The 19,179-nt window shown below is 37.0% G+C and overlaps 2 protein-coding genes and 1 non-coding gene across 7 annotated transcripts; 2 read left to right on the top strand and 1 right to left on the bottom strand.

Moving 5' to 3' along the window:
- The first annotated feature begins 1,626 nt into the window (after positions 1 to 1,626).
- LOC126591955 (multisubstrate pseudouridine synthase 7-like) lies at positions 1,627 to 8,185 on the top strand. 5 transcript variants are annotated; one of them, XM_050257686.1, is made up of 20 exons: positions 1,631 to 1,854; positions 2,157 to 2,235; positions 2,338 to 2,535; positions 2,804 to 3,018; positions 3,394 to 3,466; positions 4,052 to 4,108; positions 4,478 to 4,557; positions 4,642 to 4,704; positions 4,818 to 4,905; positions 5,233 to 5,335; positions 5,476 to 5,579; positions 5,853 to 5,926; positions 6,126 to 6,241; positions 6,394 to 6,572; positions 6,742 to 6,809; positions 6,900 to 6,960; positions 7,117 to 7,193; positions 7,228 to 7,320; positions 7,412 to 7,730; positions 7,858 to 8,185. In XM_050257686.1, exons 1-20 carry the CDS (start codon positions 1,670 to 1,672, stop codon positions 7,882 to 7,884), a joined length of 2,259 nt encoding a protein of 752 aa, XP_050113643.1. In that variant the 5' UTR covers positions 1,631 to 1,669; the 3' UTR covers positions 7,885 to 8,185. The 5 variants fall into 5 exon arrangements, with proteins under 5 accessions (XP_050113648.1, XP_050113643.1, XP_050113645.1 ...); XM_050257688.1 differs by having other exon boundaries at positions 1,632 to 1,854; positions 7,117 to 7,154; positions 7,252 to 7,320; XM_050257687.1 differs by having other exon boundaries at positions 1,632 to 1,854; positions 6,126 to 6,190.
- A 169-nt stretch (positions 8,186 to 8,354) lies between these two features.
- TRNAF-GAA (transfer RNA phenylalanine (anticodon GAA)) lies at positions 8,355 to 8,427 on the bottom strand. Its single transcript has one exon. It is a non-coding gene; the product is annotated as a tRNA-Phe (tRNA).
- Positions 8,428 to 13,325: 4,898 nt separating this feature from the next.
- On the top strand, positions 13,326 to 16,096 carry LOC126593649 (trihelix transcription factor GTL2-like). Its single transcript, XM_050259740.1, has 2 exons — positions 13,326 to 14,014; positions 14,472 to 16,096. Exons 1-2 carry the CDS (start codon positions 13,494 to 13,496, stop codon positions 15,919 to 15,921), a joined length of 1,971 nt encoding a protein of 656 aa, XP_050115697.1. The 5' UTR covers positions 13,326 to 13,493; the 3' UTR covers positions 15,922 to 16,096.
- Positions 16,097 to 19,179: the final 3,083 nt, after the last annotated feature.

Below are 19,179 nucleotides of genomic sequence, written 5' to 3' on the forward strand. Positions count from 1 at the left end.
TTTTTAGTATTTTTCACTTGGCCTAATTGGATAAATAGTCCATGTGGTTATAAGGTATTCGGATGATAGCCCTTGTAGTAAAAAAATTCGGATTTAAACCCCTGTGGTCAGAGTCTGTTAGGATTTAAACCCCTGTGGTCTAAGTCTGTTAGGATTTATGCCCTTCTATCATTCCTCCATTAGGTTTAGGTTGACCAAATCGGATAAATGGTCCCCGTGGTCATAAGGAATTCGGAAGATAGCCCCTGTGGTAGAAAAAATTCGGATTTAAACCCCTGTGGTCTAAGTCCATTAGGATTTATGGCTGAAATTAGAGGTTCTGTCATTCCTTCGTTAAACTTACAGGTAGAGCAAAGTTTCTCTGAGTATCTATCATTAAAAAATATCTTACAATAAAAAGAGGGGGGAGAGAAGATTTTAGTTTATGGTAAAAAAAATTCATTCATCTCAGTTATTTCACAAGAAGAAAAAGACGAAAACAGAGGATCTATTGAATTTCAAATAGTTAGTTTCACCAATAGGATACGAAGACTTACTTCACATTTACAATTACACAAAAAAAACTATTTATCTCATAGAGGTTTACGTAAAATTCTGGGAAAACGCCAACGATTACTGTCTTATTTGCCAAAGAAAAATAGAATATGTTATAAGGAATTAATTAATCGGTTGGATATTCGGGAGTCAAAAACTTGTTAATTTTATAAAGGCATTTTGAATTATTTGATTTATTAGATCTTGAATTTTAATGAATTATGTGATTTATTAGTTCCACCTTGTTCTGTCGCGTCTTCTCAAAGAAACTTTGTTCCACCTGTAAGCTTAGCAGAGAAATGACAGAACCTTTAGTTTTGGGCATAAATCCTAACAAACTTAGACTACAGGGGTTTAAATCCAATTTTTTTTTACCACATGGACTATCTTCCGAATATCTTATGACCACGGGGACCATTTATCCGATTTTGCCAACCTAAACCTAATGGAGAAATGATAGAAGGGCATAAATCCTAACAGACTTAGACCACAGGGGTTTAAATCCTAACAGATTGTGACCACAGGGATTTAAATCCAAATTTTTTTACCACAGGGGCTATCATCCGAATACTTTATGACCACGGGAACCACAGGGCTATCTTCTTTCTCTATCGGCTCACGCTCATTGGCTCAGGGTCACAATCGTAATTCTACACAATATCAGATTTCATGTTCACCCCCTGAATTTTTAGTATTTTTCACTTTGTTCAACATCAGTTAAGCGCTAGCGATTCTAGAATAGTCATCAGAAAGAGTTTGAACTAGACAAAAAGAATTCGGTAAGCTTTTGAAAATTCATCTCACTCTAAATAGGGAGAATTGTAAATCGTTATAACGAGAATCAATTTTATTTTCGTTTCGATTTTCAACAATTACAGTTTAATATGAATACCTGATTCCTGCTTACTCTGATTCTTAGTTGGTATACATGCCGTAACATCATTGTTTCCCTCAAGGTTTCAAAAGCTTAGGTCAACCTAAGATGGGAAAAAGAATATCTGAGGACCAAATTGGAACAATATCCAAGTTTAAGGGGCCAATTTACAATCAACAAAAGAAATTTGTCAAACGGAACAGTTGGAATGGGAACGAAACAGTGCGTTTCCCGGGAAAAAGCGGTATCCCCAAAATCAAAATGTGGCTTGAGCCCGCACCATCATGCTTCTCTATGCTAAAACCCTACTGCTCTGCTACTCCTCCGCCACCACCGCTAACCACCGCCTTAAAAGCCCTAGTGGCGACAACCACGGAGGAATCCGACGTCGGAATCTTCTGCTACATCTCTCAGCTCCCTGGATTTCGCGGCATTTTAAAGCAAAGGTCTGGATTATAAATTTGTATGAGAAATTTGAGCATTCTGTTCTGTTTGGGATTTTTCAAGTTATTTAATGTCGTTACGATGTGCTTGGATGCCTAGAAAATGAAGGAAAATTTAATGAAAGTATTATTTTGCTGTAAAGTTAGGAACTTGAAGAAAACTAACCACAGGATATGAAATTCAGCATTTTTTTTTTATTATTTTCCTCATTGGATTCGTAATTTGCATATAAGTTATTATTTTTAGAGATAAATTATTTGTCGATATCTTAAAGCTTATTATTTTTTCTTGGTAAATCGTATAGGTATTCGGATTTTATGGTAAACGAAGTAGATAAGGAGGGAAATGTTGTTCATTTGACCAACTTGGATGCGCCGGTGGAGGTAAATAAGTTCATACTTTTGTTCTCATGATTTCATCCGAAGTACGTATGTGTATGTACAATTTAGTATTTATGGGAAGTATAATTCTTCGGGCGTATTCAGGCAGTTCAGGAAAGTGGAACAACGACAGGTGATGGTACAAGTAAAGATTATACGACCGAAATTGAATCATTTAGAGCTCTTGCTGGTCCTAATGATGCTGAGCGCTTGGAAACTTTTATCAAACAAATTAATTCCGGTGGCGAAGATGGTGTTATGCCTATTGTTCTTTCCCCGGATTATGATAAATCTCATCGAACGGTTAGTTTTTCAGTCTTATCTTTTTTTCTTTTTTTCTTTTATTTATAATTTCGATAGTGTTTTGCATAGAGACATAGACATGACACTTGTGCAATCAGAGAGGTCAGGGTGGAACTGAGTATTTGATTTCCGCTAATGTGAAAAAGTACATATAATTCTTCCAAACTTAATCTGCATAAACCACCTTTACCACCATATTCAAAATGAGTAAATGAAACCCAGTTGACTCTCTCGGTTTCATTTGTGGCTTACATTATTTTTCTCCCAGGCAGTGCATAATTTTTTTAAGCAGCACTTCAAGTTCCTTGTCACTGACACAGTTGATGGACCAGATGCTTCATCAAAATGCATCCGGGTGAGGATAAATTCAGGTGGACAGAACAGCAGAGGCAGAAATTCCAGAAAACGAAAAGAAAGAGGTGATAAACCTTTTGATAGCAGGGGTTCAGAGGATTGGTCAGAGCATGTTGGCAAATTCCTTAGGTAAAAGGGTACTTTTAGGTCATTCTTCTCTTTTAAATATCTTTATTGGGATTTGCTGTAGTTGGACAGCAGAGCTGTTTGATTTATTCATATATGTAATCATGTGTAATGCATGCAATGGAACACTTATTAGTTAATCTGCACCATTCTCCTTTATTCTTTTGAAACTGTTCTCCCTGAAGTGCCCTCCTTAACAATGACTGATGAGAGCAATTGGCTAGCGGCGAATCAAGTGTTTTCTATATGTAGCTGTTAACTAATTTTCTTCTTCCCATGTCGGTTTGCATGCAAATAATAACTAGATTTGTTTTTCTTTTGGGGGCTTAAAGCTCTGTGTCAGCTTATCTGAAAGGTTCTTTTGACGTGAATGTACAGGTTTCATCTTTACAAGGAGAACAAGGATACACAGGAAGCCTTAGGAGTTATAGGAAAGATGCTTGGTGTCCAGGTATGGGTTCCAGCCGACAACTAATTGACTTGAACACCATTTGGCATATGACTACTGTTTTGACAATGCTTGGCAAGTTAACATCTCCACTGCTGGATTTGTTTACATGGTAATTAGTGGGGTTTTGTTGCTCCTTTTTTGAAAAATATATGAGGATTTTGGTTAAGAAACTCATTATAGAGTCACTCTTTGCTTTAAGTGTCCTTTCTGCATGCATGGATGTAGTCAACGCATTCAATATAATTAAGCGTGCATTTCAGTAATCTGTTGTCTTTGATTTCATTAAGGTCCATTTGCAGCATCTTTGGCCATACCGATGTTATTAAGTCAAAGTTTTCTGTGGTCATCATTAAATATTTAGCAAGTACCTGTGAAGTAGAGGTGATGAAATATAGTTGTTTTTTAGTTAGTTCTGTACTTAATTTTCACCACATGACAGCAAAATTTGGAATATTGGTTTCCATGTAAACAGTTGAGATTGGTTAGATATGTAGAAATTTATAGTACTTGTTTATCATCTTTGACTTAATGTATAGGTATCATATTACTTTTCTTTTGATGTATTTATATTGTTTTTTTCCATAACCAAGGTCCTTTGGGTTTGCGGGTACAAAGGATAAGCGTGCTGTCACAACTCAGAGGGTAATTGATACTTGCTAATCTTTCTGCTTATGCCTTTAAATATTGTATATTTTCTTCTCTAGACGAAACATTTGCTCCACAAGTGAATGGCTTCTCATTGACCTTCATATATCAGACTTATGATAATCCACTTTAAAACTACATATTGTTCAAGCAACACGTAGGAGCTCACTTTTGATTGTTATCTAATCAGTGGGTAAGAGGATTATGACCGATATTTCGTAAGTTGAATATCCTTTAGTTATTAGGCTCACAGTAACTCCCTTCCAACGTATGTCTACTGCCATGAATCCTTGACTGCCAGTTTTTCTAGTCCGAGTAGTGGTTACCAAAGAGTTAATGAACTTCATTTTCTTGTTGTGTTTCCAGGTAACGGTTTTTAAGAAGCTTGCAAGTAAATTAGCTGCTCTTAATGATAGGTTGATCAGTATCAAAGTGGGTGACTTCTGGTAAGGCTGATGAATTGTGAATTATTGGTATCCCCGGTCAGTTGGGTTTTAATGCATACTAATGTGATAGTTGCATTTATCCAGTTATGTGACCGAAGGACTTGTCCTTGGCCAACTCTTGGGAAATTGGTTTACAATTACATTGAGGTAAGCATGTTCCCTGTAATCATTTACGTACGCTTGAATAATACATATTTCATGGCTAATTCTATTATTCACCATCTAATTTGCTCATTGTGTGCACTCACATTACTTGTCAGAGGAGTTGTTGCAGATTCGGAAGATACCATCAAAGCCTCCGCAAGTGCCTTGGGAAAGCAGGGATTTATTAACTACTTCGGTTTACAAGTACTCTCTCTCTCTCTCTCTCTGTGAGTATATCTTGTCCTGGTTTAGACTCCTTACATGCAATTAAAGCTAATGTTATTGATGTGTAGGTGTCTTATTCATTATTTTTGGCAAAAGTGGTTGTTTTGCCTTTTGTATCTAAAGCTATGTAAAAACACTTTCAAGTCATTACGTGTGCTGTATGTTTCTCATAAGTTGTCTTAAATAGAAAATGTTTTTAAGACTATTTATATGTTAGCGATGAGAATTTTAATTTCTTAAGGCATGTGGATTACATTTTGTGGTGGTTAGTAAGATAACTTATAGCATGCATGGTAATGAATTCAGCGATTTGGAAGCGGTTCTGTGCCAACTCACCTTATTGGAGCGTCACTACTCAGAGGAGAGTGGAAATCTACCGTAAGCATGTTCCTTGATCCAAGAGAAGGGGATATCCTTTTGTGCTTCTGGGTGTTGTGAGGATACTTTGCTTTTCATCTCTATACTTGACTACTTCTTGCTAAACTGTTTAGTGCATGCTGCTATAGTGTTCCGTTGGTATTTGTTTTCTTTAACTTGAACTTCGATTACAAAGGAATGTGATTACAGAGGCACGAGAATATTATAAGGAAACTAATGATATTGAAGGGACCCTGAGGAAATTACCTCGACATCTGGTTTCTGAAAGAGCAATAGTAAGTAACCAAGTCACCAACTATGATTGCTTTGTTGGGACATGCTAGTTTTTTTCTTGATTCTATAAACTATCCCGAAAGACTAAGATTTATATCTAAATCCTTTTGTTTATTAGAGTAATCCTTCCCCGTCCTCGCTTGTGCATCGTTTACATGATTTTCATGCATCTGGCATGGTGATCATAATATTGTATGATTTTACTGAATTGGATTACTTCATCTTGTGCATCATGGCTGATCATTAATTTTTTACTTTTTTTTGTTCTCATACAGTTGCAGTGTCTGAAGAAATGTCCTGGAAACTACTTGCAGGCGTTGAGAGCTATTCCTAGAACTTTGAGGATGATGTAAGAGATTTTCCGGCAGAATTAGTTTCTGTTTTCTAATTTCGTAAATGGAGGCAATCTTAAGTTAATGTTATGCGTTTTTTGTGCTCAAGTCACTCAATACGAGCTTAATCTAGCCACAGTTGAACATATATACAATATATATAAGGGTGCAATGGCATTACCACTTTCTTGTGCATTATTTTCACCCTTTTTTCAGGTATGTACATAGTTACCAAAGCTATTTGTGGAACCATGCAGCGAGTATGAGAGTGAAGAAATATGGTATACCCCCATTCATTCATTGGAGCAACACCAATTCATTAATTTTGAGAGGTCATGACGTGGACTGATTTTTTTTTTTTTTTGGGTCAAAATATTGTGGACTGGTTGCGTCACCATCATTATTGTTACCTTTGGCAAAGCTTTATTGCAACTATCTTTGTATCCTATATTTTTGTAAAACGAATTTGGTTCCACGATGACAGGAACTGACCAAGTTGTGTTGGGAGACTTGGTATATTGTAAAGGAAATGAGACTGAAAAAGTGACAGAAGTTGTTAGTTCTGAGTGCGTAGATGAAAATGGTGATGATACACTTGATCCTAATGATTTAGGCGATATAGCTGACACAAATCTTCCTGAGGAAAAGCTTAGTCTTGTGAAGGTTAGTTGTGTCCAGGTTGTTGAGAGTATTTCCCTTGCTGTTCTAAGTAGTATGCTATGATTACAGCTACTTTAGTACCTTAATCTACAAATGCAACCCACCTTGTGGATTTTAATTTTAATTTTTAATTTAAAAGATTGGAAATATTAAGATGGTTCCCATCTGGCAGGCTGTAACTGCAGAAGATATCCAGAGTGGAAATTATACAATTGAGGATGTTGTCCTTCCTATGCCCGGGTAAGGAAAAGTTGACTGTCTTCCCTCATTGTATACTTCCCGGGCCGTCTCAAGGTTGCTGAAGCTATTTAATACTTTGTTGTTTTGCAGTTCAAGGGTCATTTTTCCAGAAAATGATATTGCTGATGTCTTTCATGATTTGGCAAAGAAGGTTTCTTATTCTCAGCAACAATTTCTCGATTTCTCCATGTTATTTATTTTTCTGAAAACGCTCAATGTTATTTATTTGATTTCCTAAATTTATTTCCCTCTAATTCTTAATCTGCCTTATTCTCCTCCTGGATTGTTGTTTATATATATCAATCAGGATGAAATCAGCTTGACAGAGAGCGTACATGATGTCAAGTACGGTTCCTCTTTTACCCCTCAGCTCGCCTCTTACCTCTCTCACGTCACGTGCTTCTGTTATAATAAAATGCACTCACCTTGTTTCTCTTTTTAGGGAATTCTCAATAACAAGCGTGACTGGAAATTATAGACGCATCTTCCAAAAACCAATGGACTTTGAATGGTATAGCTACTCTCGTTTTCTCATCTTTACATATAACTTCAGTTATTAAATAAATCGTGTACAATAATATGTTTGATTTTTATTGTTCCAGGGGGATACTAAAATACAGTGATGGTACTATACCTCTGGTGGACACCGACTTGGACAAAATTGCCAAAACCAAACCCGCTAGCGTAGACAAAGAGGATCCAGCCAGTCTAAATGGAGACGGAAGTTTGCATGACAACGCAAAACAGACAGAGTGCGTTGACAATGATATCGGGGGCAACAGAGAAAAGTTGCCGGAAGTTGGATCCCTCAGTGACACTAATCCTCAGGAAACTCAAATGGCTCTCAAGTTGAGCTTTACTCTCCCAGCTTCATGTTATGCAACAATGGCCATCAGAGAGCTACTGAAGACATCAACATCGGTATGTGCCTCGTTTAAATGCTTTCGTATTCTGTCAGTATCCCTCTTTCGAATGCGTACCACATTACTAAGGGAAAAATTCATGAGCAGGTTTGGTGTTTCATGTGTCTATATCTTGGTTCTCGCAGGTTGCGTTTCACAAAACGTTAAACTAAAGCGCGCATCAGAATCTCTGTAAGGACGGATAAGTTGAAGGCACGGGAGAAAACAACGATGGCACTCTTCCATACATCAAGATCTCGCCTTTTGGAACTGATCAATGTTTAACTTTCCTACTGGTTTTGTTAATCGACACACGGATGAAATTGTGTTTTAGTACTACAGAACAAAGAATCGGCGACATGATTGGGAAAATTTTGATTTTCATGCTTGAGAAATTTTTCAATGAGATTGTAAACCGTTACATTGTTACAATATATTACTAATTTATGACAATCAATCATGTCGTTCATTCAACATGTGAATTGGTAACATCACGTGGTCCGACGGCCACAGCCATAGTGTATGGAATAACAATGTCTCAAACCGGTGATCGTGCAAGAAATGATATTTTATATTGATAAAAATATATATAGATATAGAAAGTAAAAAATAATAATAATGTTAGAATATAAACAAAATAACATGCGGTGAAGGTGGATCGAACACCTGACCTTCAGATCTTCAGTCTGACGCTCTCCCAACTGAGCTATCCCCGCTAATGTTCTTTCCTTAACAAGTTAATTTTAATCAGGTTAGTCCTACAGCTTCTAGCAAACTTCAACGGCAACATAGGAACCACAAATTCTACCATAGTATCAATAAGAACAAAACACATGGTGTGAAACACATTGGAACCAAAATCACAAGTTGCAACGGAAATATATGCACATCTTTACGTCGTTCATAATGAGACTCCATATATTACACTCAACGATTAGATTATTCCTTTTGTACACAAATCCTTCAACTCATCGTGTGTGTTTGAATATAGCGTCAAAAAGTGTAATCCCTCGCTGTAAATTAAGTATATGGTTTCTTAAAAATATTATAATAATAGTATGTAGTAAGTATCCTGCAGCAAAAGTGAGTTAAGATGTAGGGTACAACAACAAAGTATCTCAACATTAAATCTCAAACCGTTATTATAAGAAATCAATGCTCATTAATTTATGTAAGCACACAAGTCCGCTGCAGAGATATTAGGTTTCACATTCTAGTACTACATCACGTGAGCTGCTAGTCGCAACACATACGAGTCCAAAACTTCACACAAAATGACAAGCTGACACCTAACTCTAGATCCAAAGTGAATGTAAACGGTGCATGTGAACTACACATGAAGCTAGTCCTTGGCCCATGATAGTACAAATAACTAAGAGACATCGTGCAAACATGTAATAATGAGCAGGTAAAACGTAAGGATGTCATGCCACAAGTTTATGCTCACAAATAATATTAAAAACATAAAGTGTACAAAATGTCTATTGTAAAGCTAAACATAGCATATCGCATCATAATTTATAAAAGCAATTGTTGGGAAAAATCACATATACATATATATACATAAAAATGAAAAGACCAACTCACATGTACATGCATGTTGTAACCGTTCGAGCTAGGAAGGTTGAAGTCTTAGATAGTAATTGCACCTAAGCATAATATTGGGTCCCGTCAATAAAACTCAACTAAAACAATTTAATTGGTAAAAACGAAAGGTGGATTCGGAATTAGCGCGTCGAAATACGCTAAAAAGGGTCCTGGGCAAATTTTGTAAAAAGTCTACAATCAACCCTAAAAAGTCAACCAAGACACTTCAGTGGTCAACTACGTTAAAACTTTGGAATTTCACTAAATGGATGTCAAAAACGAACTCGAGGCGCCGAAATTAGCCTAGGAGGGTTTCCGAGAAAATTTCATAAAGTCGACACAAATAATATTCCAAGAATATGCCATAGAATATTTCAGGAAAGTTCCAGGATCCATTTTGGAATTGAGCAGGGTCGGGTAACGGCCCAAAGGTTTGGGCATAAGCCCCTATCTTGTTTTTGTTTTTTTTTATATCGGATCAGTCTTGTGAATCCAGGTCAGATCTGGGTTAGGGTTACCAAGTCATAGGCTTGACCCGGTTCTAGGTTTGGGTTTTGGGCCCACTCACCCTTATTTTTTGACCCCTTCAGAATTTTAGTAGCAGAGGTTTCGTGACGATGAGGATTGCTGGTTAAAGCTGTTACGTAGGAGACTTATCCTTTCGGTATGAATGTCCTTACTCTTCTTTTACTGCAATTTATCTATGCTCTGACATCATTTGTGTGATATGGGTTTAATCACGCTCATATGCGCACTCTAAATTAGTCACTTTTAAGTTTTCATTTATTTACATTTTCCACATCACTACACTTTATGGTTTTGTCACATTCGAGGTGTCGGCCAGCACATCGCAATTCGGATGTCCAGGTAGACATTCCGGGTCGGGATGTGTCAGTTGGAGCTATGAATCCAACTCAAAATTTCCGACCATAAGCAATCACATTTTACCCTTCTCTTTTGGAAAGAGGAATAGATTTTACGCCATGCAATAAAAGCCTAGCGAGCGTTAGATCATCAAGCAATATTACTACCTTACTAGTCTATTTCTTTGTATATGATTGCTACCATTCGTAGTGAGCGAGTGGCTATATTAACCCCACAAGAATAGGCATACTTAATATGATTTCACATGCCAACTATAGAGGTGAAACAAATTACAACACATTTACTCACATGATTTAAGGTCTATCATCACTCATCGCTTTCATGCACCGCCCAGTTACAAGCATGCGCAAAAGCTCGACCCTGCTACATTGACTGGTGATGCATGTTTAGTCATTCATGTTGAATAAATATTGCAATGGAGGAGGACACTTTATGTATTGCACCCTTGTAACAACTAGATGTTACGATACATCTCTTTCCATAAAACTCATAACAAGTTGGTGAAATAATGTGCTCAACCATAAAGACCCCATTTGCCCCACAAGGGGATATTAATTCGCTAAAATTAAAAAGCTGTGATAAAAAGGACCAAACACACACAAGAAAACAAGAATCTCAATAATTATTTTTTGCCTCGAGTGACTTAACTAGTATAACAACAACGACAACCAAGCATTATTTCGCTGAGTGTTGTTGGCTGTATAAATTCTACAGTGTCAACGTGCTCGATTTTACACCAAGCCGACTTGAGTAGAAGAAAAAAAAATTTAATTTCATGCTTTCTTTTGTAAAATATTCCAACTTTTATTACTTTATCTAACACTCAAACTGTTTCAAAAGCTCAATGAATTTCCAATATTTGCTTTATGCAAGAACGAACTAATTAAGGGCTGGTTTGGTATTGCTGTGCTTTGAAAAAAAAGCTGCTGTGAGAATAAGCGGCTGTGAAATAAATCAGCAGAGTGTTTGGTAAACTTTTTTGTAAAAGTGCTTTTGGAAAAGAAAAAAAAAACAGTCTGATAGTGGGTCTTTTCATTAAAGGAGCACTGTAGCTCTGTGTGCTTTGAAAAAAAACCAGTTTTCCAAATCTGCAAATAGCAGCTTCAGCTTTTTCCTTTGATTTCAGCTTATTCTCACAGCAGCTTCCAAAATAAGCCATTTTTTTTTCAGTTTACCAAACACCTAAAACCCTCACAGCTTTTTTTCATGGGTGTTTTTTTTTTAAGCACCTCACTCCTAAACCACCCCTAAATGGGTCATACCAAATTTCATAGTATTGTTCCAACTACTCAAAAGGGAATTTTCAGTCTTATATTTTCTCCTTTTTGAATGGTTGGATGGATCCCCATGTAAAGTATTATTCTCTTTGTTTAAGTTACCAACCCTAAAAGACCCACAGATATTTCTTCTTTGAAATTATATATTACCGAAAATTATGATGCTCTAGAGTATAAAACATTGTGAAGAACAGTAGAAAATTACGATATTATTATTCTCTCTAAAGATCTACTAATAAATCCATGTGGGTTCATATTCAAATATTTTTTTGTAAGAACAGTCTTTATAAAAATACCTAAACGCTAGTCGGTTTCGACTAATGAAAATTAAAAAAAAACTTAAAATTAGACGGTCTAGACTGGAATTAAAAAATACCTAAAAATTAGACGGTTTAGAATGACGATGATTTCTGACTGATGAGGTGTAGAGTAGTTATTGTGATCCCTTGTACCCTTCGAAAGAGTCCCACCTTAAATAAATTGGTCCCAGTGTCTGCATGTTTTCACGTGTCCTGCCATATCCTTGCCGTTAATTACACCATCATCAGCATCAGCAACTGCATAGGATTCTAAAGGACAGTAGCCGCCCCAAATACTACCAAAACACAAATTAAATCTTGTATAAAGATTAAGTATTATTTTCCTCAAATATAAATCCTGCTAACACCATTCTCAACTCACCCCTCGTGGATCACACTCCCCAATCCCATCACTACTTATATGGTTTTGACTCTTTTGGGTTACTAAGGGTAGATTAGGTCATGTAATTGGAAAGAGTTTGTGGCTGGCGTTAACTGATTAAGACAATGTGCTTATTCCATTACTTTTAACTTTGAAACTTTATTTTTGTGTATTAAAGTTGAGAGATATGAAGTGAGACATTGACATAGAAATACTTGGAGCGAGAACTAACGCGAGGGATACCTTAATGGTGACAAGGTAAGATATGAAAAATGCAGTGGTAAGGTTAACATATATAGCTAGTTCCTAACGAATTTTAAGTTTTGTCAACACCAATTCAAATAGTAGGACTGAAAGTAGATATCAATCATAGTACGTGTATGTTAAACATATAGTGCATAACGATTCAATGAGGTTAAACCCACCACTTGAGATCCTTAGACACTTAGTCAATCTGAAAATAATCCACTATTAGTCACACAAATTTAAAAGGGACTTAACTCAAACCCAAATTATTAGACCCCCACACTAGTTCATCCTTGCGCCCCCTTGCTGCTTGGGTACTATACAAGACTTAATTCCCGCTCTTCCTCTTTGTATCCTCTAGGTGATACAACTCTAAACATGGTTTAATCACCGAGCTCGAACTAATACCACGATTCAAGTCGTTTCAATCGCTCGCATGCTTAGCACCAAATATTGAAACAATTGGTAACAAAATAAGCGTAATAACAGCTACTCACAATTTTCTTAACAGACTTAACGGTTACTTAACATCTTACATTCATTCATCATAAACACGGTGGTTAATCACCTTGGAGCTCAAACTATTACCACGATTCAAGTCGTCTCAATTTCTCGCGTAAGACACTAGGTAGATTATGATAGACATTCACGATGAACACAATGATATGGTTAAATAAATAAAACCAATTATGAAATCACAATAAACAGTCACATAATCAAGCATAATTGATGTGGAGCACCCTCACAAAAATAAGTGTAATAATTGAGTCAATGTGTAAATATAACAAGTCATATTTTCATGTACTCAATAATTTTCTCCCAGTTTGAGGGTGACTTCACCTTCTTCTAAAACTGTGTGGTGGGCTATCTTTTCTCTTCCATGATAGGATGCATAGGACAACATAAGTCCTTGATGAGAGAGAGAGAGAGAGAGAGAGAGAGAGAGAGAGAGAGAGAGAGAGAGAGAGAGAGAGAGAGAGAGAGAGAGAGAGAGAAGTTTGGTGTTTTTGTAGTCTTTGTTTCTAACATTTTGCTATTTTACGGTGAGCAAACAAAAGGAGAGGTAAAGAAGAGAAACACGCTCTCACAAAAAATCACAGACAAACATGTTTGATGGAGTCCCAGCTGAGCAGTTGCACCAATTCATAGCATCCTCAAGAACTTCCCTCCCTCTTCCTCACCCTCTCCCTCTTCCTCACCCTCTCCCTCTCCCTCTCTCCTCCTTCCCTCCTCCACCATCAAACAATAGTATTAATACCTTCCCTGTCCCTGCTGCTACTCCCTTTGACCCCTACAACAATAACAACCCTTCTCATCTTCATCATCATCAACTTCTGCAAATTCAACCCCATCAGCTTCATCAGAATAATCAGCTTCTGCAACTGCACCGCCAATCCGCCGCCATCCCCAAAAATCTCGAGGAGAAAGAGGAACGCTCTAGTACTGTTTCAATCTCCATAAACAATAATTTGGAGATCGAAAGAGAGAGATCTTCATCGATACCGGCATCATCAGATGTATCAATCATTAGTGATTCTTGGAGTAATGATGAATTGCTTGCACTTCTCAGGATCAGATCTAACATGGAGATTTGGTTCCCTGAGTTCACTTGGGAACATATCTCAAGGTAAGCTTATTTATAATTCGTTCATATTACTTATCTCATATATTCATATGATTATCTTAATTAATTAGTTTATTGATGAACTAGCTAGCTGGGGTTATTGTAAATTCATCTAGACAACGGAGATGGGGATTCGAACTTGAGTTCAGAAAGGGAGCACACACAACTTTAGCCAACTTGGCTACGCACAATTCTATATATTTGAATGGTTATACCGATGACATTTTATTATAATTAAGTGACGATTGATGCTTCATCAATACTAATGGAATTTAAGTCACTGTTTACTCATGTGTATGTGGAGAGAGTCATATATATTCACTAAACACAAATATCCCCTCGTTTACAATATATATATATATATATATATATATATATAGCTAGGACTGAATAATAGAGTAAATAAATGCTCTTGCTTATTGATGCTGCTGGTTTGGTATATATTTATGGGGGGAAGCAGGAATCTAGCTGAGCTTGGTTTCAAAAGGAGTGCAGAGAAATGCAAAGAGAAGTTTGAAGAAGAAAGCAGATACTTCAACAACATTAACTTCACCAAAAACTACAGTTTTCTCAGTGACCTCGAACAACTCTGTCAAGGTGGTGGTGATGCTCATCAGCAAAACGCTGATGATCATCAGGAAGCTCCCGGGGATAAAAATAATGAGAAAGAAAAGGTTGAAAAGCCCAGTGATGATGGAGATCATCAAGACTCAACGAGAAATGAAACAATTGTTGGGAACAGTATTGGTGTGATTACCACCGAGCCGCTGAACCCTGAGGAGCACAATGAGAAAGAGGTAGTAGTGGAAACTAGATCAAAGAACAATACTAAGAAGAGGAAAAGGCAAAGGGAATTTGAAATGCTCAAGGGTTTCTGTGAGGACATTGTGAACAGGATGATGGCTCGGCAGGAAGAGATGCACGACAAGCTTCTTGAAGAAATGATGAAGAGAAACGAGGAGAAGCTTGCGAGGGAAGAAGCATGGAAGAAGCAAGAGACGGATAGGATGAACAAGGAGCTCGAGATTATGGCGAGAGAACAAGCCGTTGCTGGTGATCGACAAGCTACAATCAACAAATTCTTGAAGAAGTTCACATCGTCGTCCAGCAATTCTAGTACTTCCACTTCGTCTTCTCCGATTCAAGCACAAAACCCTAATCGTCCTACGTGTCACGATGTTAGTGGCCGAAAAGAACTTGATCATCATCAAGAAAAAGAAAATAACCCAACAACGCCTAGTTCATTAACTGAAAGTACTCTTGCACCCCAAAGTCCTAGCTCAAGTACTCTTGCCCCGACTCCCATTGCCGTTCCAACCATGACGATTTTATCTAGAGCTACTGCTGCTGCTGCTGTTGTCGTCGCACCTCCTGAAAACCCTAGTTCTGATGATGTCATCATCAACTCTCAAAACCCTAGTTCCATTAGTCATGACAAACAAGACCTCGGAAAGAGGTGGCCGAGAGATGAAGTGCTGGCTCTGATAAACTTAAGGTGCAGCCTCTTCAACAATGGCGGTGGCGGCGATCAGGACAAGGACGGAGGAGTCGTGATGAAAGCTCCTCTTTGGGAGAGAATCTCACAAGGGATGTTAGAGATGGGTTACACGAGGAGTGCCAAGAGGTGCAAAGAGAAATGGGAGAACATTAACAAGTACTTTAGAAAAACAAAAGATGTTAACAAGAAGAGGTCACTTGACTCTAGGACTTGTCCTTATTTTCATCAACTAAGCTCTTTGTACAATCAAGGGATACTTGTACCGCCTTCTGATCAAGCACCAGAAGACCGCCCCGCTTCGCCGGAAAACCATTCTCTAGGTGATGATGATTCAACTAAGCATGGTGAAGGTGAGAAAAACAACAATACGGTACAGCAAGCACCGCCACCAGCTTTTGATTCTGAATTCTAATTAATTTTAATTTGCATATTTGTGTGTGCATTTTCAATGATAATAATATGTGATACCTTTTTTTTCTTGTCGATCTTGGTAAAACATGTGGTAGCTAGCTAGTACTCTCGGCAGTCGACATGAATTTTATAAATTAATTTCCAATATTTATTATATATTTTATTTATGGCGGATATATATATGTATGTTTTAAACTTGTTTTGTAGTGAGCACCGACAGATAGATTCAAATCAGGAACTAGATTTTAAATGAGGTCTGCTGTCATTTTGTATTTGCCATATTTGCTCTCAATTTGCTACGCGCAGCAGCAGAAGTATCTTTGTTGCTAGCTGTTACTTAAATCTACTCTTTTTTTTTTCTTTTTTTTGACAAACGATATTATTCACGGGAGAGAGTTAATCCTCACAATGGGTTAGCACTAATGTGGTTTAAATTCGCTTTGGCAATGATTGAACCTAAGACCTCTCACTTACAAGTAAAGAGGAATACCACTAAACCGTAATACTAGATGGTGACTTAATTAAAGTTTAAAGAATTAAAAAAATTAATTATAATTTCACCAAAATGATGAAGAGCATGCATGTGTGATAATAAGGATAATCATGTGTATATAATCCCTATAAGAGCATTCCAGTTGTTACATCTAGCAATGGGAAAAAACATAAATCAATAAAGCTAATTAAGGTTTTGTTTTGGCCAAGGTTAATAATACATACAAATGTACAATCATAAAATAGTTATTTAAGTGTGCTAGGTATGTTTTGAACTTCTGGCCAAGGGTTTATAAGGAGCTTAACAATGACTTATTATGTTCTCGATCCTCATAAAATTTTCTCCTTTATAAGCTGGCTGGGTTTTCTTAAGTTGTAACTTACATTTTCTTTTTGCAAAACAAATTAAAATTTTCCATTTGCATAAAGTTTTCTTTTAACGAGATATGTTCGTACATACAGATTATAATTTACAACTAATTAAGGAACTCTATGCGTTTATATATAGTTTTTGAACTTCAAAGAATACACAGTTTACAATTCACGAAAATTCTATATGTTTATACGCTAGTGATATTTTTTGTTTCTTTCTTTATTTTCGAAGTCTTGTCTAATGATCCAAGACGTAATCTAGATGTCGGCATTCATTATTAGCTTATGGTGAGCCCTAAACAAAGAAAATTCCAATATCTTCCTAATAAGAACCAAAATTAAAGTGCGAAATTATAGAATATCCCCTTTAGATCAAACAATTCCCATGAATTCTTTAGATCAGGCCGACAGGTGGCCGGATGGGGACAGAGAACAAGAAGAGAGAAGGAAAAAGAGTTCACAAAGATTTACAAGTATAGGAGTAGGGGAGATTGGAGCAACAGGGAATGCTTAGACGACGTGTTCATTCTTGGGCTGCCTTAAATCAGCTCTTTCCAGGGGTCCTAAGTAATTTAAGTGTATGGGTTAAATCTTAAGAGACGGAAGGATTATAGAATACTCCACTTACTAGTGGGACTTGAGAGGAGCGTGCCCCGATTTGACCGACTTTTGGATAACAAGAAGGTGAGCTTCCTAGCTGCTTGGCTTCTAGTAGGTATTTGGTTCACCGCTTTAGGTATAAGCACTATGCAATACACCGGTTGCTGCACAAGTGCCTGCCATAACATGTAAATTAGCAAATGACAGATTAAATTGTCTTTTTTCATTTGGGGTTTGGGGTTTTGGTTTTGAACTACACATGCATGCAATTGACAGTACAACTGCAGGTCTGCAAGACACAATGTTTTCTGCTTGGGAATGGGACCTGTCGGAATGCTCCAGAGAGAGAGAGGCCAGTACTGCCGGTGGTCACTGGTCAGTAAGCAAAAGCCTTGGAGAGGGGGAAGAAGTTGTCGTTTTATGTGTTGTTATTGATTAAAAGTCCTTCTCAGAGTCGGAGAGGGGTTCCACCGCACCTTGGACAGGAGAAATATTTAGTTGCGACGGAAATATACGGATGGTATATCACTTCTTTTTATATAAGTGGTGAAAAATTTTAATTTTTAAATTATTAACCTTTTAATACACATAATCCATCATTTATATAGGAACATGTGGTGTACCAACTCGTATGACGGTCACATTGAAAAATCTCTCATTGAACAGGATCGGCAGACAAATGATCCCTGCCACGCGTCAACATCACGTGATGGGTTTGTCCGCACCCTATCCCAGCCTCACCAGTAACCTGCTGACATGGTCAGAGGGCCACATCATCTAACGGCTGAGAATCTCAGATGCCAGTAACGCGTTCAGAATTTGTTTTTTGTCAAAAGTGAAGCCTGAGATGCAGTTCTTTAAAGAATTAAAGTCAAAAGTCAATACAATCAACTTAAGGTATAACTTTGTCGGACTCCCACTCCTCCACCATGTTTGACTTTTACTTTTTTACGTACGGGTAACTACAAACATGATGAAAGAGATTGACCCAAACCGAAATTGTTTGCCTTTCATCGTCGAAGGATTTTCGTAGCACGACAACAACGTATGTGTTTCATAAAAGTTTGCTTTCTTTGAACAAGCGGGTTGGGTTATGTTACTCTTATATAATGTTCGTCTCGAAAAAAACTCTTACATTATGTTACCATGCGTTATGCATGGCTGGTTTTGATTTCATGCTAACTGCAAATGTGAGGATTCAGAAAAAGAAAAAAAAATGAATTCGGCACATAGTTATTTTCCGTACACATCTCTGTTTCTGTATTTTCATTTCAAATAATGCAGAAGAGGCTGAATGAGAAAAATAACGAGAATATTTCGCAAGAAGAATAAAAGAACCTGCATAAATCTTTTTTTTTTCTTTAGGAAAAAAAATGAAAACTAATGAAAATGGCTTGAAAACTTTGAGATTTAACGATAAAGACAAAATAAATGATAAAATGAATAGTACTAGAAATGACTTTTTAGTTTAAAAATGTGATTTTTCGTTAAAATAAACAGTACCGGGAGCTTTTCGTTAAAGTTCTCAAAAAAAAAAAAAAAAGGAAAAATGGTGAGTCTTTGTGGGGTTGTGCTTTTTTACAACAATTCAAATCGATGGATTTTGGATTTTGGATCGAGCGCTAAGCCTTATGCCAACATGTGATCAATCCAAAATTTATCTTGTTAAAGGTATATCGGCCTTATGTATGGGAATGGGCCTCAAACTTGCACCCACGTTGCATGATACAAGCATGGACAGAAATGTTTTGTTCTTTTGTTCAGTTATAGGGAATTCGAATTCGAGAACTCTTTC

Source organism: Malus sylvestris, chromosome 12 (assembly GCF_916048215.2).
Source record: "Malus sylvestris chromosome 12, drMalSylv7.2, whole genome shotgun sequence".
Classification (NCBI taxonomy): domain Eukaryota; kingdom Viridiplantae; phylum Streptophyta; class Magnoliopsida; order Rosales; family Rosaceae; genus Malus; species Malus sylvestris.

Bases quoted from the DNA above. Each gene is read 5' to 3' on its own strand.
- LOC126593649 (XM_050259740.1), top strand. From the start codon at position 13,494: ATGTTTGATGGAGTCCCAGCTGAGCAGTTGCACCAATTCATAGCATCC. The intron at 14,015-14,471 runs GTAAGCTTATTT...GGGGGGAAGCAG, and splicing joins ACTTGGGAACATATCTCAAG to GAATCTAGCTGAGCTTGGTT.
- LOC126591955 (XM_050257686.1), top strand. From the start codon at position 1,670: ATGTGGCTTGAGCCCGCACCATCATGCTTCTCTATGCTAAAACCCTAC. The intron at 3,019-3,393 runs GTAAAAGGGTAC...GTGAATGTACAG, and splicing joins CATGTTGGCAAATTCCTTAG to GTTTCATCTTTACAAGGAGA. The intron at 7,194-7,227 runs CTCTCACGTCAC...TATAATAAAATG, and splicing joins CCTCAGCTCGCCTCTTACCT to CACTCACCTTGTTTCTCTTT.